Genomic DNA, 22,713 nt, shown 5'->3' with positions numbered 1-22,713 from the left:
GGCATGAAATACAAAGGACTCCAGTGTCCTGTTGAACAATTCCATTGAGTCACCATTTCTCTCTGCCTGGTTACTGTTTAAAGTCCTGGGAGTTAGGAGTTCTGCTACTGTCTCCCACAAGGACCACTAAAAAAGAAAAAAAAAAAAGAGCTATTTTTTCTTGGCTTTTAGAAAGAAGGAGAAGGAAAAGGGAAGGGGTGGCTGCTGTTTGGTGTCATTTAATCTATATATTTCACGCTGAGAGACTGCATGGGCCACTCACTGTATGTTTGTCATATTGAAGCTGGGATACTGTCTTAAGTCCAAAGGAATAGCAAAGGTGTCAAGTTTAATGATTATACACCTATGAACAATCATGTCTGCCATGGCATGGACATTCGGACGCCTGCAACTCAGCAGACAAGATACTCCACCTCTGCTAGTGACTATCAAGCTGTCAGGGTTACCACAGACAGACGACTGACAACTGCCTGTACTTGTGAGGAGTCGGAGATAGTCAAGGAGGAGAGACAGGCAGGAAGCAGCTTCAGGGAGCATCACGCTTCTTAGGCCACAGTCAAGCAGGTGACCCTGGAAAACAAGACCAGAAGACGGAACCAGATCTGGAGCAAGAAGGCAGAGAAGAATAGCCCTGGTTGATGTGACTGGCATCAGGAAGTGATGGTTTACCAGAAGGTACCAAGGCAGGGGAGGGTATAGATGGGCAGAACCCAGGCATGGTCAGCTCGAGAAGCCCAGGAAAACCTCTCTGTGCCAGGTTCCCGAGGGCAGCTCACCAAGGCTCCTGGCATCTTCTTACGAGATACTTATAAATGCCCCCAACACTAACAGCTGAGTGAAGTAGCCCTCACTTGTAATCGAGGCAGTGGGCGGGGCAGAGGTGGGAGAATCCCCACAAATGTGAGGTCAGCAGTCTACAGAACAGAATTTCAGGTCAGCCAGGGCTCTATACTAAGATCCTGTCTCAAAACAACAAAAGGTAGGGTTATGAAAGATCGAGGCTGCAATGTGGACCGGAGGAATAATCTACCACAGTAGAAAAGAATAAATACTTTCTCAGCCTTGAGTAAGAATAGAACGCAAACAGGCATTCAATGGACCTCGTTGTTTTCTGGTTCTATAGCCCGTCCATTATCTTCTCGCATGAACCAGGGGTGGCCACCCTCATCCCCCAGCCCACCCTACCTTGTGCACTTCTCTATAGGAAAACCTATTATTTTGAAAGATACTTATCAACATATTAAAAAACTAATTTACCACATGGGTTTCTCTGAACAGATGAGGTGGTGGGTCTAATCGCAACTGTCATTTTGAATAATTGCCGGCAAGCGAGGTATTTTGAGACACAGGCAATCAGCGTGACATGAAGAAACAATTATCAGAGCATTCCTTTGTAACCAAGTCACAGGTAACTGCTAATGCTGCCGCGGCTTGTTCTTGTTTATGGAATGGAAATGCTCATTTCAGTTGGGGCTTGTAAAAGTAAAGGCATGATTCTTTTAGCCAGTTTAAGCTTATAGATCTCATTTGTGTATATGTGTGTGTGTGTGCGCGCGCTTTAAGCTTTCTGTGTGTTGCAGGGAAACAAGATGGATGGGCACATCTCCCTCCCAGATCACTCTCAGGCAGATAAAGCAGTTGCTGAGCCAAGCCCTCAGTTCCAGTGAACTCTCAGGAAAGGTGAGCAGGGTCTACCCCCTCCTCCGCCCCCTCTACTTTTTGCCTCACATCAGAGCCAAAGGAACCCAGGGGTTCTCCGGGGTCGCTTTTCCCTGCAGAAATCAAGGGGTTGACCCTAGATCATCTAGAAAGCTTGGACTGAAAGGGGCAGGGCTCAATCCTGTCATGTAGGTCTAAGGAATGAAAATCAGTGTGGGCTCTTCAAGTATTCGAAATCTAAAACCTGGTCTGCCTAGGTGAGAGTGTGCTTTATAGCAGGGCAGCTCAGCCATTTGTCTTGTCGATGTGACAAAAACCGAACAGACACATTTTAAGAGGGGAGGATTTATTTGGGAGGTTCTAATGTATAGTCTATTGTGGCCCCAAAGTCATGGAGGCAAGAGGTGGAAGCTGATGGTCTCACTGAATCCAATTAACCCAATATGGTCAGTCCCTCATAGCCATGCCCAGAGGCTGGTCTCCTGAGTGATCTCAGGGAAACCTGAGCCAGAAGTGAGTGTTGGCAAAGGCTGGAGCAGGAGCCTTGGACAGAGGTGTCCTCTGGGGAAGGTGGACCCTGAGTTCCCAATGGTCCAGGGCTTGTGGCGTAGCTAGGAAAGCCTATACCTGCTTAGATCTCAGGAGGAACTCAGACCCCCTGTAGCCTACAGCAATTCAAGAGTACTGTCCTATTGCCAACCTGAACCCCACCCCTACCCCCCAGAAGCTGTCCCACCACCCCCACACGGAGAAGGTGCTGCATTTTTCTAAGGGTTACTGGAAACTTCTAACCTGTCTTGGTGGTTGATTTGTCTTAAGAGGGAATCTCACTAGGCTGCCTAGGTAGGCTTCCCAGCCTGTGATCCAGCTGCCCCTGCCCTCGCCTCCCCCCCCCCCCCCCAGTGCTGGAGAAATGGATTAGCATGCCCACCTTTAAAAGAAGCAAGTTTTAAAAAAATGTTTTTTAAGTCTATGAGCTAGGGAGATAATTCAGTTAGTAAAGAGTTTGCCTTGTAAGTCTGAGAACTCATATTCAACCCCACCCCCCACCCCAGAATCTGCTGTGTGAAGAAGTAGTCTGGCAGTGTTTACAATCCCAGCAGTAGGGAGGGATACACAAGGGAGTGCCCAGGGCTCACTGGACACCCAGCCTCCTTGACAAGTACCAAGCCAGTGACAGAGTCTGTCTCAAGAAACAAGGTAGATGTTCCCTGATGAACACACTCCTACCAGTATATAGATGGACATGCATACAGACACAAACACTCTTACTAATGACTTTATAGTAATTACCAACTAGACAAAACCCATACCCAGGAACAAAGTGTATTAAAACTGGGGTTTCCTCTGGCTGATATAAAGCATAGGCTAACCCACAGGTTCTCATCTACGGCTTGAAATGGAGCAAAAAAAAGAGCAGGCCTCAGACCTCCTCACCCTCCCGCCTGTCATGTGGGAATTTAAAAGGAACCATAGAGGACCAGGGAGGGGAAGGGCAGGGCAGGCTGTCCCGAGTGAGAGATGCAGTGCAAACAAAAAGCCCCAAGGAACTTTCCTTTCCACCAATCCAACCCCCTTTGCCTCAGGTCTTCAAGACAAGCTCCTCTTGAGATGCCCAAGCCCTTTACAAGAATAAGAAAGTATTTTCTTCACTCCGTGTTCTCAGTCAGAGTAAACTAAGGAATCCCATCTGCTCTATTTTGCTGGTGGCACTGTGCAGAGTCAGCAGTTCATCTGTGCGCACAGGACACAGGAGCCAGCCCTGTCCTCATGCCTACTATTTCCAACAGGCCAAGGCTGATCTGGGCCACCCCTACCCCTAGGGAACCTCTGCTGGGACCAGGTGGCTTAAAAACAGCTGATCAAGGCTTCTTGCCTTTCATTTGGCCCCAATATTAGATTTTTTTTCCCAAGGGCAATGGAAGAGATATTAACACTCCTCCATTGGAAACTGTTTATGGTTACAGCTGAGTGTGCCTGGGACAACGGCTGACAGAGGACTCCCACGTCAGAGAGTCAAGAGAAACCTCAGAGTCAGGCTTCCTCTAGCTTCCCCATTGCTTCTAGGCCGGCCTACTTCACTCCTACTTATCTGTAGGGTTTGGTTGGTTTTTCTCATGAATCACATTGGGTGTGCTTTGAAGGGCGTCCTAATTAAAACACAGTCCTGTGTTCACCATCATACAAAAGGCGAAGTATACAATCGAGGCCTCTGAGTCTATCTTCCACCTTCCCAGGAGGGACAGCATGACTTGGAACAAGGCTCCACTCAGCAGCCAGAAGAATCTCCCCTCTTGCTTAGTACAGACTTGCCACAGCTGAAGCCTTAGGCATGACCTTGAAGGCTACAGAGTCAGGTTCCTGCCCATCACCTACCAGCTGCATCCTCTTTAAAACAGCATGGTCCCTCCATCCTACCACAAAAGCTGTTCCCTGGCCATACTTCTTTCTACTCCCCAAAGACCTGGTTATTTCCTTTTTAGTTCTTTCAGCTTCCACTTCCTCAAGGGAGATTTACTTGGCCTCTCGAGACTGGGTCAGGGTCCTGGGTTAGAGAGCCTCCTTTCAGGAGCATGCTTCTCTCACATCGGAAGCAATGAACAACTCCCATTGCTATTATAGTCCTGCAGCTCTGATCATTAAAACTTCTGCCACCGCTGGACTGCTGTGGTTTGAATATAAAATGTCCCATAACGACCATGTGCTAAAAACATGGCTGCCTCCTGACGGGGCCATAGGGAAGCAGTCTGACTAGGAGCACTCACCTCACTGGTAGACCGATGCACTGATTGATCGGTAACTGATGAGCTTTGAGGTAGTTACAGAAACACAGGAGGTGGGACCTAGCTGAAGGGAGCAGACTCATCTGTCCCTGTCTCCCAGTTCCTGATGACCATGACGTGGACAGCTCTTCTACGTTCCAGGCTCCATGCCACCACGCTCTGCTCACCTCAGGTTCAACGGAGTGGAGCCTATCAATCTTGACGAAAGCCATGTATGAAAACAAACAAGCCTTCCTTTAGGTTGGCTTTCTTGGGTACTTTGTCTGCAATGGAAAGCTAACCCCAAACCTTGACTGGCTTGCTCACTATGAGTGCAGGGAGGACACAGGATATGCCCAATCAGTAAGGATATGAATGAACAAGAAATAGAGCCAAAAACCACTGATGTGGTCTTCAAGGACTTCATAGCCTAGAAATGTATTCCAAGTCACAGAAAGACATGCCTAAGGGAAAGGTTCCCAGTAGCCTCTCCCCAGAGACTGAAGTATGACTAGAAATCTTCCTTCCCACAGAAGCACACACACATCACATGGACAATAACATCATCTCAGCATCTACTCAGTTGTATGTCACTCTTCTTTCAAATACAAACACCCAAACCAAACAAATGTCCCAGGTCCCTGGGGCAATGTTTTTCCTGACTCTGGTTTCCCAAGAGCCCTTGCTTCATGTGTAACACACAGCAGCACTTCCACAAGCCATCCCCATGTTCAGCTTTCCCCACTAGGCCCCAGAAGAGGCTCATTTTTAATTTCAGGAACTGTTTCCCCATAGGGATGATCAGCACAAGGCAGTCTCATTCCTGTGCTCTGGCAGTCATTTGAAGTTGAGCAGTCTCAATTTCTGGTTATGTGTTAGAGGGAGACCATCGCTGAGAAACACAGAGACGTATAAAATTGCGGGTGCCATAAAACTCAGTGCTGTGGAGCACAATTGCTAGAAAGGAGACTGATCCTGTCTGTTACAATATAGTGGTGTGAAACCGAGCTGCTGACTACTACAGAGAATGCAGAGATGTGTAGACCACAGTCTCTGCTGGCCCACTTCTTTCTTCTGAGAGCCCTGTCCCCCAGAGTTTCCAATATCTTTCAAATTAGCGCATCAGCTGGAAAATAACTGTTCAAAACCTAAATGCATGTTGAGGTTTCAGCTTCAAACTCTACCAGACACTTAGGAATGAATGAATGTTCGTGTGCCTCAAAATTCATGAACTGAAGTTCAACTTCAGAGTGAAGGTATTAGCTAAAACCTCTGGGAGTAAATTAGGTCATAGGGGTGGGACCCTCACGAATAGTGTCAGTACCCTTCCTCAAATTGATCCCTGGGAATTCTCTTATTCTTTGTCTTCTATGTAAGAGGCCAAGAAGCCTCTAGCTAGCAGCCAGACAGAGGCCCTTGCCAGAACTGGGCTGTGCTTCTATTAAGTTCTCAGATCAGTCCTTGATAAGGCAGCCAGTCTCTGATAGTTTTTTAAAGCAGCCTGGAGGGAATCTCATTTAAAATGCACTGTCTCAGTTAGCTATAAGTGAGTCAGGTTTTTTTTGGGATTATCTGCCGCTTTAACAAAAAGAAACACAGGTATGTAGGAGGTAGACACGCAGACAGACAAACAGAAATCTCTCTCTCTCTCTCTCCTCTCTCTCTGTTGTTGTTGTTATTGTTGTTTTCAAGACAGGGTTTCTCTGCATAGCCCTGGCTGTCCTGGAACTCACTTTGTAGACCAGGCTAGCCTCCAACTCAGAAATCCACCTGCCTCTGCCTCCCAAGTGCTGGGATTAAAGGTGTGCGCCACCACCACCTGGCATATCTTTCTCTTAAGTTTGGTATGGTGAAGCTGACTGGATTTTCAGGTTCCTCTTGCGGCCTACTCAGAACTTCTTATAGTTTCCTACCACCTTTGAGGCTTACAGTCAGTAGAGGCATCTAAACTGTATACCTTCTCAAGTAAGCTATTCCCAGGAGGCAGGTAGGGGTTGGCCTGTCAAAGTCTCAGCATTGCTTTCCTGGGAAGATTCCCTTAGGAGCTCTGGAAGGAGGCTGGGAAGGAATTCTTTATCTAGCTGTGAGACACACCTTCAGCTGCTGAAATGCTGTGGTTTCCCCAAAGCTGGCACTAATGTTCTTGTATGAAAATGTTCAAGGGCCCTGTCTCATTCACGTGGGACTGGCCAGAGCACACTCCAGAGTGAGATACAAACCCCTTGCTGGCATTCCACCATTGGCTTGGAACCCAGAACCTGCTCTCTCCTTGACTGTGGGTAAACAGCACCTGAGTGTTGACTGACAGCTCTCTGCTCCTCTCCCACCTGGTAACCATGTGACGGACACAGTAAGTGGCAGTTATTATGTCATTAAATGCATTAAAAGGAAACACAGGAACGAAATGTTGGGTATAGTAACAGAAAGTTTCCAGGCAGACCATTATCCTGAGAGACACCTGCAAGAGAGGCTGAGGCAGAAGTAGATGTATGGGCCCTCAAGGCAATGGTGTGGATGCTGGGCATGCCGCGCGCGCGCGCACGCGCACACACACACACACACACACACACACACATATGGCGGCGGTCACTGTAGCCTCCACCTTCAGGCTGATCCCTAGCTCAGTGAAGCACTACATTGTCTTCACAAACTCTGCCTTGTCTGTCACAAAGTCTTTTCAGGTCAGTCTTAGTTTTCCTCTTGTTTTGTTGGTTTTTATTAAAAAAAAAAAAAAGTGAAGGAATGTAAGTGTGTGTGTAGAGGAAGAAAGACATTCTTCAAATGCTGGCAAAATGAAACTGTGTTCTTGTTTTTCATAACTTTCAAAGGCAACATGAAGCAAAGATGCAGCCATTGGTATTTAACCAGTGTTCCTCAGACGTAGTCTGTGCTGGCTCCTGCTGTAGATGCTTAGAACGAAGAAAAATGAGGCATACGCCAGTATAGAGAGACATGCAATAAAAATACACATGACGTGGCAGGTGAGGATAAAGATTATAGGAAAGGGGCTAGAGATATGGCTCAGCGGTTAAGAGCATTGACTGCTCTTCCAGAGGTCCTAAGTTCAATTCCCAGCAACCACATGGTAGCTTACAACCATCTGTAATGGGATCTGATGCACTCTTCTAGTGTGTGTCTGAAGACAGCTACAGTGTACTCATATAAATAAATAAATAAATAAATAAATAAATCTTTTAAAAAAAGATTATGAGAAAAAAATAAACCCAGATAAGAGAAGAAGGGATATTAATGTGAAGGGTAGAGTAGGCTTGCTCCTTCCAGTGAAAGGACAGAAGTCACCTTTTCATGCACAGCTGAAGGAAAGTGAAGTCATGTGAGTATTTAGCTGGCTTTCTATCTAGAGAGAGTGTGGAGACCCTGAGGTGCAAGGTACAGGCATGGGTAGAGGTTGGATAATCAGAATATAGGGAAGAGGGGACAGTGTGGTGATCAGGCAGAAAAGCAGCCTCCTGCTGTGTGTGAGGGATCTAGATTTGACTAGGTTTGGCTGTTGGAGGCAGCAACATGAGCTGGAGTCACAGACAGTAAGAAAAGGAAAAGGCTGGCTGAGAATTAGTGTTTGTCACTGGTGGCTTCCAGAAGCCTTGGCCTTCCTGGCACTGGGATTACGCCTCATTCCTGTACCAGTCACTTTATTCCATTCCCCTCTTATCTCTTTCAACACAAACCAAGGCTCAACATTTAACTACTTGGTGCTCCTTTTCTCCTCGTTTTTCTACATCATATGAAAGTACATTTTATATTTCTTTTTGCCCTATTTGCTTTTTCTTCCACTGTAGATCTGTGTAGGCGATAACTGCAGGACAGAGTCACTATGAGGTTGTCATGAACTTTTCACTGCAAATGAAACTTTTCAAACTTAGCCTCAGGCAGAGGCTTAGGACAAAGGCAAAAAAAAAAAGCAGCCATATTCTTTCCCAAAATATCACAAAAACGGTCTCTATCCCAGTTGCTAATATTGTCCCCGCTGAGACCTCTTGAGCTGGGCCTCCATAGTCCACATTACTCTAAGTACCATCATCTTCCTTCTACTAGGAAGGTTCTTAAAGCCCCGCATACAGCTGTCAATTACTAGTCCAAAGACCCAAAGTCTTTCACATTCCTCAAACAATTAAAACAACCAAGGCCTATCACAGCAAAACCTGGAACGAACCTGTCTTATTTAATTTTCTATTTCTGTGCTAAGATACCATGACCACAACAATCTATTAGAAATTTTATTGGGTTTACAGTTTCAGAGGGAAGTTCATGATTGTCAGAGTGGGGAGCATGGCAGGAGATAAGCAAGCAAGCAGACAAGCAAGCAAGCGGGCACACAAGTGGGCAAGCAGGCAAACATGGCATTGGAAAAGTAGCTGAGAGATTGCATGTTGCGACAACAACAAGGAGAAAGAGAGAGAGATAACTCATAACAGTGTGGAGGTTTTAAACCTCAAAGCCCACCACCTCCTCTAGTAAGGCCACACCTCTTAATCCCCCCAACAGTTCTACCAACTGGGGACTAAGCATTTAAACATGTGAACCTGTGTGGGCTATCTTGTTCAAACTATCATATTCAGCTATAGATTCTTACTCTAAAATACTCAGACCTGTCTACCAAGAAGTCCATGGATAAAATTTAGAATATTTCAAACCTTGGAAAAAAAAAAAAAAAAACAACCCATTTTAACCAACAATTGAAATTTTGCATTTCTTCCTGTTATCAATAGATGCCATAACTTGGAAACATTTGTAGGCCTGTGATGCTGACAGTGTAGAAATCACTGGATTTCTGGGGCTAGTGATGTAAGTCAGTAGTTGGACACTTGTCTAGCATGCCTGAGACCTGTGTGCCATCTTCTGCTCTACAAAATGAAAAGTGTACCACCCTAATTCTCAAGCAGCAGTGTAATTCACATTTGAGGATATCATTTGAACTTCTTTCTCACTGAAGGTATGTTAATGTTAAATACGCTGTCAGTGCCTGCCCCTTAATGCAGTAAGACACATACATGTAGCTCTTGACACAAATTTGGTTTTGAAAAGTGTTTTAGAATCCATTTCAACGTCACTGATTTGATATTAAGATGTCTAGCATATGATAAACACATAAGCAATGCTGAGGGGAGAGGGGAGCTGGAGAATGTCCCACATTCTGGAACCAGGTTCCTCTCCACCTTTCAGGACTCGGTGTTCACAGCCCAGGTCGACACTCCAGGCCACCATGGAGTATTTTCCCGATGTGCATGCTCGATGCCCCCTACAAAGCCCACACCATCTCAGCTTAGTCTTCCTCTCCATTTTTCATCCCCACTCAGGGGCAGCCATTTTGCCCCTCCCTCACAAAATCTCTTGCAGGGAAAACTGTTGCACTGTGATTTGTGTGGCATTCCTTGGCCCCATCACCAAGATACTTTGTCCCTGTAAAACCTTTTCAGAGGGAGTGCCTAGAAATTTCACAAGATGCCGTAAGTTAGTAACCTCTGTGACCTCATCTCATCCCCCTGATTCCATTCTCCAAACCTAACCACTACCCACAATGCAGTGTGCTTCCTTCCATGATCATTTCTTTGTATGGAAAATGTATAGAAACATAAGATAAGATAGCATATATACTGCATTGTGGAACTGCATTTATTATATTACCTATAATATCTACATAATTCACCTATGCAGCTTGTTTTCTTAACTATTATAAATGTAATGAAAATCTACACACACATCTATTCATTCTGTTTTTTAAATTTTCACTATCTGTTCTACTTGTGGGTATGTTTGGGAATAACAGTAAGTGTCCTCAAATTTATTCTGTACTATTCAGTACCAACAGCAATGACAGCTGGTTAACTTAGTCACTCTTTTATTACTAGAAGACACATGACCAAGGCTTGTCTTATTAAAAGAAAGCTTTGAATTAGTGGTTGGCTTACAGTTTCAGAGGTTTAGTTCCTTATCATCATGGCAGGGAGCATGACAGGCATGACAGACATGTGCTGGAGAAGTAGTAAGAGCTACATATTCATTCCTGCAGGCAGAGAGAGAGAGAGAGAGACAGACAGACAGACACAGAGACACAGAGAGACAGAGATAGAGAGAGGAAAAGAGGCAGAGAGACAGAGACTGGCATAGGTTTTTGACACCTCTTGGTTTTTGAGACCCCAAATCCCACCCCTAGTGACACTTCCCCTAACCAGGACATACTTCCTACTCCTTCTAATCCTTTCAAAGACTTTCCACACCCAGGTGAGTAATCATTAAGTATTCAAATAAATGAGTCTGTGGGGGTGGGGCAGTCTTTTTTGCTTTGTTTTGTTTTTGTTTTTCAAGGCAGGGTTTTCTGTGAAGCCTGGGCTGGTCTGGAACTCACAGAGATCCACCTGCCTCAGCCACAGGAGTGCTGGGATTAAAGATGTCTGCCACCTGGGAGTTAGGCAAGGAGACCATTCTTATTCAAAATGCTGCACTGGTAATTCTGAACTTGCTACAAAGAGAGGCTAAATTTTTCTTCATTAAACTAACTCATCTCCATGCTCACAGCCTTTAGGATGCTGTTATGATCTCGGTTTTACAGACGAGGAAACTGAGGCATGGAGTCACATTCTGTGCACAAGCTTCTACAGTTAGTTATTCAGATCATAAATCTAAACAGACAGTACAGAACTCAAGAACTCTCATTTAACCTGACCCACAGATAGCACCTCAAAGGGAGTCCAAAAAGACAGCTAGGGCGACCTGCACCTACTGAAACCATTAGCATCTGAGAAGGTCCTGAAAGTCCTGGGGTTTCTTTGTCATTGAAAATCTTTATGCAGTTCCTTGGCAGCTTTGCCTAATAATCATAATAATTGACTAGGCCAAAGGAAAGATGGAATGTGCTTATGTTAACACTGGTCCAACTGGTCAGTGGCAGACTCAGAACAACCTTCTGGAAGTGGGGTCCCTGCTACCTAATACCCTAAGGACTCTACAGGCAGCATGAACAACAGTGTGCCCCAAATGAGAATGTCCCCGGATTACAGATGAGCATGTGCTAATGAAGGCCGACCTCCACAGCCCGCCTGGTCTCCAGGGTGATAAGAACATTATTAAAGCTGCCACTTAATTCATCAAGGCCTCCTGCTGACTGGGGGAAAGGCTAATCTCCCTAGGTAGCAAGTTCCAGAATGGCCAATAAGAAACAAATCTGCAGAAATGTTATCTTTTTTAATTATCTGGACTCTGAGAAGAGATAAAATAATCTTTCTGTTGCTCTGTGAACACGGCCTTGTTCCCTGAAGACAGGAAAGCTTTCTCCCCTGTTTATACCAGCATACATCTGAGCGTCCATGCAGCACCGCAGGTAACTGGAAGGCACAGGTAATGAAAACACGGGTGTGCCTGCCACATGCTTCACAGGATGCAAATGTGACAGACTAAATGAACTGTCAATCATCCAACACTCAAGCAGCAGAGCCAAAGGCTTTTCTCTCAACTTTCTTCCTTATCCTGAGGCAGTGGGGGAAGCTCTGCTATGCAGTCTCCTGGGTTTGAATCGACAGCTTTGACTCTGAGGCCGTGGCTCAGCTATCTGATCCTCTCCTTGATGTTTTTATTTTCAGAGAGGGACCGAGGGCTGCTGCGAGCATTAAGTGAGGAGTTTGGAAAGCCTGGAACATATGAACGCTTAAACACCCCTTCAGTACGCCAGCATTAGGAGGTGAGGGCAGGCCTGGCTGCTGTGCTGTGTGCTGTCCACACGTCCATTTGCCTCATCCTAAAGGGATAATACAGATAAAGTGATGAAATGTGGGCAACCTCAGACCTACCACACAGCAAGCACACACTTAACTGTGGCGACTGCTGCCACGTGTGTCTAATGGATCTCGGATTGCCAAGGTCTACCATGAAAGACCCAGGATTGAGGCCTCACACCCCTGACATTCTGATTCTTGTTTACACTAGAAAATGCATGTGTGTAAAATAGAATAAAGCGGCTCTGACACACCCTTCCAAGCAACCCCGCCTGAGACTCATTCACTCACTCACTCACTCATTCACTCACTCACTCATCCCAGACTTGTTTATGAAGCACCTATGACAAATACTGTTTGTGTTAGCAACCAGGCATGTGTTAGCAACCAGGCATCTCCACCATCTGCCCCCAGGGATCCAGGGACAGCAGACGTCATCACTAGCTGCCAAGATGTGACACATTCCCACTGTCACTATGAGATGCATAACCCCTGTGCTTGTGCTACATCCCCTTATAAAAGGCCAGTCCCTCCTCTCCCTGATCCTTCTACCCTCCGCCCTTGCCCAGAGGCAGCCTCTGTAGACTCCCTCCCCATTAAACCTCCCATGTGAGATCTGTCATATGGTGTGACTTTATGGTATCCTTTGCTTAAATTGTAATAGTTTGCCTTTAAGAGTTCATAGACTTTCCAGTAAACCTGTAAGTAGAGCATGACTGTACCACATATTGTAATAAATTCAAGACAGTCTAGTGAATGATCAGAGTCCAAAACATCTCCTAGCATTAAAGATCTGAATAAATATATTAATCTCAGCTTCTGTCTAAGAATTTTTAAATCCCACCGATTTTTCCTTTCATAATGTTTCTCTTCCTTCCTTTCAGTCATCCACACAATAGAAGAGGCATTAAGCCCATCTTTATCCGATGTTTATTGAGCATCTACTATGGGTTAAGGCCTGTGCAGGTTGCTGAGTATGTGAAAACGGCAGCACACAGACAGACTCCCTTGTAAGGAGCTCTGAGATGCTCTGGGAAAGCTAAGAACCAAGCAGGCATCACAGAACTGTGTGGTCACTGCTGTAACAGGGACACATGCCTGTGATGTCAGGAAGATGGAGACATAGAATTGGGAGTGGCTAGAGGGAAGAATGCAAGAACCTCTGGGAAGTCTTTCTTGGCAACTGGATATGAAGGACAAGTGGGTAAAAGTCAGAAGAAGAGGATAGTACACTCCTGACATAGTGGGCAGTGTGTGCAAAGGCCCGGTGATGAGGCAAAGCCTGACAGTATTGAAAAACTGAAAGAAAACCAGAATGGCTAGATGTATTAGACAGGTGAAAGGTTAGTCCAAGCCAGGATGGCAGGGCTCTGATAGAACCCGCTTTGAGGGTACTTCCAGAGTCTGGGAGGTAAAGATGGTAAACCAGGATAACCTGGTGGTACAAGGACGCAGGGAGTCCAGTGCCAAGGCTCCAGGCATACACAGAGAGGGGCTCCGTTATAGATGGAGCCCTGAGGTTACTCTCCTGCACGAAAGCTGCAGCTGACCCCTTTCTCACCTCTGGTCAGGAGAGGGAAAAAACAAGATCTGAGTGTGTCTAGATGCCTCACAGGGGAACGACAAAAGATGTATCGTCACAACGGAGACAGGGTATACTCTCCTCAAGTATTCCTTAAATCCCTACAAACTGGCAAGGAAAACATAAGAAGGATGTGAGCTCTAACCTGCTCCTCTCCCAACCTCACGTCCAGACACCTCTTTCCACAGAGAAGCCCCATTAGAATCAAAAGGAAGTATCAGTATCAGCTCCTAGTCGCCAGCCAAGAGGGCCCTCAGAAGCAGAGGGACAAGGTGGTGCTTGAGAAGAGGGATTGGGCCAGCAGACAATGTGCCACTCCCACCAGGTTCTATAGAAGGCACTCAGCATCTCTAGCAAGGCTTCCACCTCCCACTGACAGGAGGAACATATGGCTGCTCAGGGGATACAACCAGTGAGCCAGGAATTTCACATCTTGGACTTGATCCTGCTGAGTAAAGGGATCACACAGGCATATTCTTGGATGCCCGTCCGTATTATTTATAACAGAGGAAGTCCTATGCTTACATAAATTCCTAAGGAAAAAATAATAGGCTGAGTGAATTTGGTGCCTTCATTTGACAATGTAGTTATTTAAAAACCATGTTTTTAAGGGATATTGTGAGATACAGTGATGCACTCTCAAATAGTAAGTGAAAAGTCCCAAACTGAATTAATGTGTGTCACAATCTGTTTTTAAAACCGTATGTGCTTACGGGCACCAGCAAAATGCCTCAGCAGGTAAAGGCATCTGCCTCCCAAGCCCGCCGACCGGGGCTCAACCCCAAGACTCACAGGGTCGAAGAAGGGAACTGATAGAGACACAGAGCATTCAGGACCACGTGGGCACAGTGAGTTCATGGACACAGAAGGCAGCAAACCTTAAATCCCTACAAACTGGCAAGTATCAAACCTGATGGCACGTCAAGCAATGCCAACATCATAAAGGTCATCTGTGATGATAGGAAGGCAACATGTAGAAGCACAGCTGCTGCTCGGAGGTGGGTCTGCCAAGTGTTCTACTCTTTCTCTGTCCCTAAGTTTCCACAGAGAACAGTGGCCCGCCTTTCCTAGCACATTGTCACTGAGGGCTGCTTTTATGTCCAGCCCAGGGCTCATTGTCTCAGGCTGAGCTGAGTTCTTGTGTTAGGGTACAGCTGGCTTTCCTGCCAAGGCCTTCACAGGACATCAAGGGCTCACCAAGTTCCCCACTCGGGCATCTCTCAACCATCAGGATTTAAACCAGCAAATTGCAGTGGGAGAATCTTTCTCTCCACCAGCAGCCCACTCGTATCCTATGACGTGAGAGGAGAGTTGGAGGCGGCTGCCAGGAGCCTTCTCCACTCTGCAAATTGTTCTCAAAAATATACGCTGCCTTAATTTTTCGTTTCTGAAATAGTTTCTGTTCTATCCTCTCCGGAAGCTGGGGGCTCAGGCGATGGATCAGTTCAAGTGGTGAGGGAAAAATAGACCCCAATTATTTTGTCAACTCTGGAGACATTCTAGTCCCAACGAGGTAACAATTCATTGTAGGCAGGTCATCCTTCCCTGGGCTTCAAGACCTTCTAGTGTCCCTTGTAAAAGGAGTTCTCAAAGAAGGGACTTGGCTGGAGTCTTCAAATACCCCGGAATTACATGTGATTTAAGATCTTGCTTTACAGCTCAGGCTAGCTTCAAACTCAAATGCTGGGACTGACTGCATATGTGTGTCACCATGCTTGACAGATCCTTATGAATCAATGGGTGAATTCACCGGTGGAAAAAACTCCTAGCTTTTTACATCACAAATGGTTCTTTAAAGGGGGGTACTCCTTAGAGGTCTTTCTCTTTGTCCCTCTTCCTCTTTCCCTCCCCCTCCCCCACACCTCTCATTCTAGAGTGAGTACCAAAAGCAGGCCGTGTTGCCAGCGTTATGCTGACTGAATGGGAACCTGGCTACTGACCCAGAAAGATGCCCCTCTTATCTAGCAACTTCTTGTTCAACGCACACATCCTGTGGCTGTCTCATCATTTAGGAAGTGGAGTCTAAACTGAGAAGTACCTAACGCCCTACCCCTCACACCCACCACCAGGAGCCACTAATTGAAACCTACCTCCCCGCCCCCACACACTTTCCACTTATTCAGAGCAATAAGCACAAAACAACTCTTTAGCCAGTTCTGATATGTGCCTCAGTCCCTGCTATGGAGGCAAGGGGGGCTGTTTGAGTCTTCAGGTTATTGGCCAGTTTGGTGCAAAATTATGAAATACCAACAGATCCACCACCTCTTCAGGACTGTTGCTGTAAGGACTCTCCTGGACATTGCCACTTAAAAGCACAAAGACATAGTCCCTTAAAGCCTAAACCACTGACCAATCGATAAAGACCACTTCCTTATCAGAATAACTTATTCACTGGGCTTAGATATTTAGATATGGTTGCATTTATGGTGAACCGGCTTCTCAGGGGTGGCTTCACCCACTACTTTATTCAGCTTAGTTCATCTCCTCTGAGTGCACATGGGGCACCAGGTCTGGTGATAAACTCCTTCCTGGCCATGCCTGGTTCTTTCACACTTCCTGTCAGCTCTGTTGACTCTAAGGATTGGTGGAACTTGCAACATGGCAATTTCATGGAAGCCCTTACAACAGCTTCCAGGTCGCTAACTTGGACAATTATTGTAATATGGCAACAAATGGAGGAAACCCAGCCTAGGCTCTGGAGGCCTGCTTGCCAAGACTCAGAGAGAAAGCCAAGCAAATCAGAAATAAGCCCGACAATAGCTAAGCCCCTAAGATAGCCCTATTAGTGAAATGGGGTAGTTTTTTTTTCTTTCTACAAAATCTCATTACTATGACAAAGCATGATACATGAGTTAGCAAGATAAGAGGAAACATCTGTAATTGCATAGGGGGAAAAATCATTATCTAGAAATTATTCATTACCTGAGACCTAGGTGGTCTGAATAAGGAGACAAAGCCATTGGTGCCCATCAAGACAACAACTAAATCAAACTTAAAACTGCCAGTAATCCTTTCTGATGAGGTCAGCAGTTCTCAGGTAAAAAACACTGGGAGACAGGCATCCCTGAAAAACACACACCAGCTTGCAGCTGAGGAGACTGGAGGCTGACACAGAGTGCTAGAAATGCCTGGACAAAAGTCTTGCTCTGCTCCTCAGGGAGATTGTTCATCTGCATAATGGCCGAAGAGTCTAGAGATTGGGTTGGAGAGATGGCCCAGTGGTTAGGAGCACTGACTGCTCTTCTAGAGGTCCTGAGCTCAATTCTCAGCACCCATATGGTGGCTAAAAAATTTATCTGTAATGGGGTCTAATTCCCTGGTCCAGTGTATGTGAAGATAGAACACTCATATAAATAAATATTTTTAAAAGTAAACTAAACCAACAACCAACCAACCAAACAAACAAAAACTCTATAGATCCTAAAAATTGTAAAGGTAAAGTTCCACAAATTAAACCACACTGAAACACACAATAAACCTTACTGCTGATGCGAGAAGTCCCATAGCTTCCTGTCAATAAGACATTATCCAATGAATAAAGAGAACCCCAGAAGAACATCTCTTTATCTTGTTACCATGGCAACCTGGTAAACTAGCCCAACTCCATCAATTGATGGTCTAAAAGACTAGGATAGATAAACACCATATGGTGAAATAAAGACACTCAAGTACATGATTAGCAGCTAGCTAAGGATCACTCCACCAAGGCTGTTACATCAGCCTTGACATAATTTGACAATAATTAAAAATAGCTAAAAGAGGATTGCTCATATTGGGCAAATAAGTGGCATTAAATGAGAATAATACTTTATATTCAAGTAGTTTTCGGTTTTCACAATGGCTTTAGAAGACCCCCTGTCTAACCAAATGAAGATGCCAAGCCTTCACATATCCTAGAGTACTTTCACAGTCTCTGTAGGAACCACCACAATGCGACATGGATCCACACTGCACAGAGTCGATCCCAAATAGCATCTAAGAAGAAGAGACAGGAGGACAGGAGGGACCAGGGAGGCCTGAAGTCTTACTCTAGCCCTCACCCGGGGAGGCTTCTCGGTTGCATCAGTCATAGGACCAGAGTCTACGCACAGGAGGTCGGCAAAATGAAACATCTAGGAGATCCAAGGGGGCTCCCTACCTGTGCCATCAGCAGCGCTCAGCCACCAACTCACTAAACCTCTTCTGCAAGTTTGTGCTTTTGCACACAGACACAATGTAGCTAAGGCTTGCTGGGCGCTTTTCAAACATCAGGTGTCATGTTTGGTATTCTCATTTTCGTTGTTACATTTCACTCACCGAGTCAGGTGGAGTCTTTTCAGCCTTATTTTCCAGATGAGGAATCACTGCACATGAATGCTAAGTACAGAATCTTGACTAAGATCTGTTGAACCCAGACCCACTCACCTACTACAAGAATCTTCTTCCAGCCTTTGGGCTATCCAGCTGCTGGAATCAGGCCAGGCCATGGACTCCACCCACCTCGCAAAGGAAAAACACCCTATCTATCTTCTTGAACTGGTGTCTCAAAATGCATACTGGGATTAACCTAGATGCTACCCAGATGCCTAAGTTTATAATTCATTTTGAGAGAAGTAGGCAATAAATACATTGGCTTGAAGTTCAAGTTGGCTATACAACTTTCTCCAGTAAAATAAAGAGATTAAAACCAAAAAATTCCTGTAAGTCACATCTCCACAGCTGGAGGTCCACTTGAAGCATGCATCGTGATAACAGATGACATTCATACCAAAGTCGGTGCTGTGGTGTGCCGAGGGCGGAGCGGGAGGTAAAAAGAACTGAACTTACACTTATGTCAAGACTGCACAGGCTGACAGCATCTTCATCCTGGGAACTCTGTTTTCGTTTCCGCTGCAAGACAGATGAGAAGACAAATTCAGATATAAACAGGATTGCGGCTTTGATTAAGGAAGAAAACAAATCAGATAACTCAAAGAGTTCTTATCACTTCCTGTGTCAGCCAAAAGCTTCAGCCAACGATGCAAGGTAGGAGGTCCGAGAACCGGGGGGGGGGGGGGGGGGGGGGGAACGACGACGACGGGATGGGGACACGACACACACGACTATTAAGTTCTGTGATGAGGTGATTGATTTGCATGGTTATTCTTATGCCACCACAATCTACCAATCTCTCTCTGTCTCCGTCTCTCTTTTTCTCTGTGTGTGTGTGTGTATCCATCCCTCCCCAACTCTACCACAGATATCCTCAAATGAATCTAAATAATGATGGCCATATCAGCTTACTAAATTAGATGCTGAAATATATTTTCTCCTTTATAAAGCAGAAAAGATATTTATCTATAAACTATAAGAAAGCACACCCAAGATGTGTTCAATTATCTTCTGCCTCCTCAGGTCTGCCTGAGGCAAGTGTTTCTTGGGTTTTCACATCTGTACAGATGCTGCCAGAAGACCAGAACCGCCGCTGTGAAGTTACAAGACTGTCTGGAGACATTTGAAGTCTGTCCTAAGAGAAGCCCACCTCCTCTTCCATTTAAAACTCTGATCTGAACAAAGGCAGGGAGTGGACAGTGACCCAAAGTGCCCATGATCACTTGAAGAAATGCTTGCAAAACAGGTATCTGCTGTATGCAAGCTCCGTGTTTGCTCCCAGGAAGATACAGGTCGGCAACACTCAAGGTTAAAGAATGTATATCCTTGCAAGAGAGAGACAGCAGATACGATGTGCACACCTCAATTCGTGGGTTAGAAAGTCACTTTACTTCTCTGAATGACTCTTCCTTAACTCCAAGGTTGGGGTGGCAGGGCAATGATGACATCAGCCCCAAAGAGAGGAAAATAAACCAAAAAATCTTTGGTTTTCCTGGCACTGCGTGTCAAACCAGGGCCTTTCACATGTTAAGTGAGTTTATTATTGTGCTACATCCCAAGCCCCACAACAAAGCAGAAAGGACCGCTGGTACCCAGCTGGTGCTCTAAAAGTAGGTTGGAAGGTTTTAGAAGTACAGTGATAAAGGTCTTCTCATGGGAGGAGATATTTTCTAATAGGAAGAATAAAAGTGTCAGATGAAGATGGAGAGTGGACTGAAATTCCTTTCTTTTTTAAAGATTTATTTATTTATTTTATGTATATGAGTACACCATTGCTCTTTTCAGACACACCAGAAGAGGGCATCATATCCCATTACAGATGGTTGTGAGCCACCATGTGGTTGCTGGGAATTGAACTCAGGATCTCTGGAAGAGCAGTGCTCTTAACCACTGAGCCATCTCTCCAGCCCTGGAGCTTCTTTTTATAAAGCCGACTACCAACTTAAAATCCTGAAGATGAGCCTGGTCCTCCTGACTAGTGGAGTTATGGAGTCTGTAGCTTTCCCACTGAAGTGATACACACTGCCTCAGAATCAGTGATCAGAGATGATGCCAAGAGTCACTCATGGGGATGCAAACTCAGCCATGCTGGGATGATGCACATATTCAAAAGGCAAATACTCCACTCAGGGTCCCTGGTGGGGGCCTTCAAGAAGATGTTGACAGACACTTCATGCATACTTGTGTCTAAGGATGCTTTATACTTATACAGGAACTAATCCTTATTAATTTATCATTCAGTTACAATAAAAACCAATAGCACTAAGATATCAGAGAAACCAATTCATTGGTTTATATGGTGATTGTGTGTGTCTATGTGGGTGTGTATACTTGTGCTCATTTTTCAGACACAGTTTATTTTGCTTAGGCTGGCCTGGAGTTCCTGGCCTCAAACAATCCTCCTACTTCAGCCTCCCAACCAGCGAGGGCTACAGGCATGTGCCGCGACATCCAGCCAATAGGGTAACTTTTTGAGACAGGATGGCAAGAAATCATTCCCAATTTACAGGTAAATAAACTGAGGTCGGCAGAGACCAGCAATTTGCTGGAAGTTACATGCTATGGTATGATCCTCAAAATTCAGGATTCTAACCAAAGGCATGGTTCATAGCATGGGTGACAAGAGTTCACATCTTACCCACCACTGTAAATGTTTGATGGAGTCTTCTGCCTGGAATGCTGCCCTAAAGATGACCCAGTTGGAAGAGCAGGCAGAAGTGTATTAACCAGCAAGGTGTGCTAAGTAAGGATATAGACAAGAGCTGCAAGGAGGCCCTGCTGCTTAGAGGATCCCAGGACCTCCCTGTGTTTGGCTTTGTCCTGCCTTGAGATGTTGTAGTACCACACCCAGGATCTTGGTGGACCAGGCATGGGGTAGGAAGGAGTCCAAGTTCCATATATTATCTATAAAGCCAAAACACCAGGCCCACCCACTGTGGGCACTATAGGTGAGGTGGGTAGCATTTAGAATCAGTGGCAGGCCCCATGGAGACCCAAAGTGTAAGCCACACCACTATAGAACATTACTTGGTATTGTCAGGCGATATATTTTGTGACATTACAAATCCCTAGGGCTCCAATAGTAGTAGTTTGTCAAGCAGACAGAGTACACAGCTCTCTCTAGAGGACAGTTGGTAAGGAAGAGGACAGATGAGCTCTCATCTCTGCAGCCCCAGCCTCCTCTAGAACAATCCCACGGGTTACCCAGTGCTGGAACCTGGAACCTGGAGCCTAGAACCCAGCCTCCTACCCTCAGCCACCAGTCCCTGTGACAGCCATTATGTCAGACATTTTCCCAGGCTTCAAGAGTCAAACATAGTGATTAAATGTCCTTTAATGGCCTTTTCAATGATGCAGGAGCCAGTGACTCAGACTAAGAATGATCTTTAAAAACCCACATGGCAGCTGAGTGTGGTGCACACACTTTTAATCCCAGCACTCGGGAGGCGGGGGGGGGGGGGGGGGTGTCAGTGATAGGTAGATCTCTAGGAGTTCAAAGCCAGCCTTAACCATTATCGGTTCCAAAACAGCCAGGGCTACACAGTGAGATCCTGTCTCGAAACAATCAAACAGAAAGAAAAGAAAAACAGAAGAAAGCCACAGCACACTGGGGGGGGGGGGGGGGGCAGACGACAATTCAGCATTTAAGAGCACTGGTTGGTTCAATTCTCAGCACTCACGTGGTCTATAACTTCAGTCCCAGGGGATCTAACACCTCTGGCCTTGGGTATACCAGGCACACATGTGCTATTCAGACATATATGCAAGCAAGATATCCACACACATAAAGTAAACCCACACAAGTTACAAAATAAAAGCCGCAAGGATTGTGAGAAATCGGTTTCTTGTCAATTCTCATTGCACAGGGTGATGGCTAGTTGCCGCTGGCAACAAAAAAGTCAGACGGGCCTTTTGGCTTTGTATGTTTTTAAAGATAGGGTCTCACTATGTGCCCCTGGCTGTCGCGGATGGAATTTGCTATGTAGACCAGGCTATCTCTGGCTCCTTAGTGTTGGGGTTGCAAGCAAGTACTACCACACCTAACTAAGAAGTCTGAAGCTAGAACTCTAAGCCAGAAGCAAAAACTTCACAAAGCATCATTTATTTAGTCATTGCTCTGCCCCCTTATGTTCACAGACCACTTCTGTACCAACAGCTGCTCTGGGTCCTGGAAACTGGCACGGGAAAGGCATACTTCCTGACTACTAATTGGGAATAAAAAAGAAGAGAACTTTCACATTGTGATCTCTACTCTGAATGAATCAGGCAAGGCAGAGATGAGATACTGGCTAACTTTTCTCTCCAGTGTTTGACTTTGTGAGCATGCACCTGTCTGTGTGTGTGTGTGTGCGTAGGTCAGAGGCCACTGTCACGCATTTTCTTCAATCACGTGCAACCTTAAAATCGTAATGCTTTTAATTATGTAGGGTGGGTGAGGTGTGAGTACAGGTTCCACGGAGGCCAGAGACATTGGACCTCTCTGGAGCTAGAGTTATAGGTTGTGAGACATCCAATATGAGCTCTGGGACCTGAACTTGAGTCCTCAGCATGAGCAGTATTGGATCATAACCACTGAGCATCCCTGCCGTCCTCCCACTGTTGGCTTGTTTGGAGACAGACACTCGTATAA

General features: G+C 45.6%; 1 protein-coding gene and 2 long non-coding RNA genes across 8 annotated transcripts in view; 2 read left to right on the top strand and 1 right to left on the bottom strand.

Moving 5' to 3' along the window:
- Positions 1–22,713, bottom strand: part of Arhgef3 (Rho guanine nucleotide exchange factor (GEF) 3) — a 289,456-nt gene that overhangs the window by 119,792 nt on the left and 146,951 nt on the right. For all 6 annotated transcript variants that reach the window (XM_006519579.4, XM_006519575.3, XM_006519574.4 and 3 more), the window contains one exon: positions 18,540–18,602. In XM_006519579.4, the coding sequence (XP_006519642.1) occupies positions 18,540–18,602 (63 nt within the window). The remainder of the gene's footprint in view (positions 1–18,539; positions 18,603–22,713) is intronic.
- Gm34754 lies at positions 1,327–12,773 on the top strand. The gene is made up of 3 exons (XR_383312.3): positions 1,327–1,408; positions 1,581–1,680; positions 12,020–12,773. It is a non-coding gene; the product is annotated as a predicted gene, 34754 (long non-coding RNA).
- Positions 18,276–22,359, top strand: Gm34848. Its single transcript, XR_383313.3, has 3 exons — positions 18,276–18,737; positions 19,151–19,456; positions 22,221–22,359. It is a non-coding gene; the product is annotated as a predicted gene, 34848 (long non-coding RNA).

The sequence above is a fragment of the Mus musculus genome, chromosome 14 (assembly GCF_000001635.26).
Source record: "Mus musculus strain C57BL/6J chromosome 14, GRCm38.p6 C57BL/6J".
In the NCBI taxonomy this organism is placed as follows: domain Eukaryota; kingdom Metazoa; phylum Chordata; class Mammalia; order Rodentia; family Muridae; genus Mus; species Mus musculus.
This window is presented reverse-complemented; position numbering and strand designations above follow the sequence as displayed.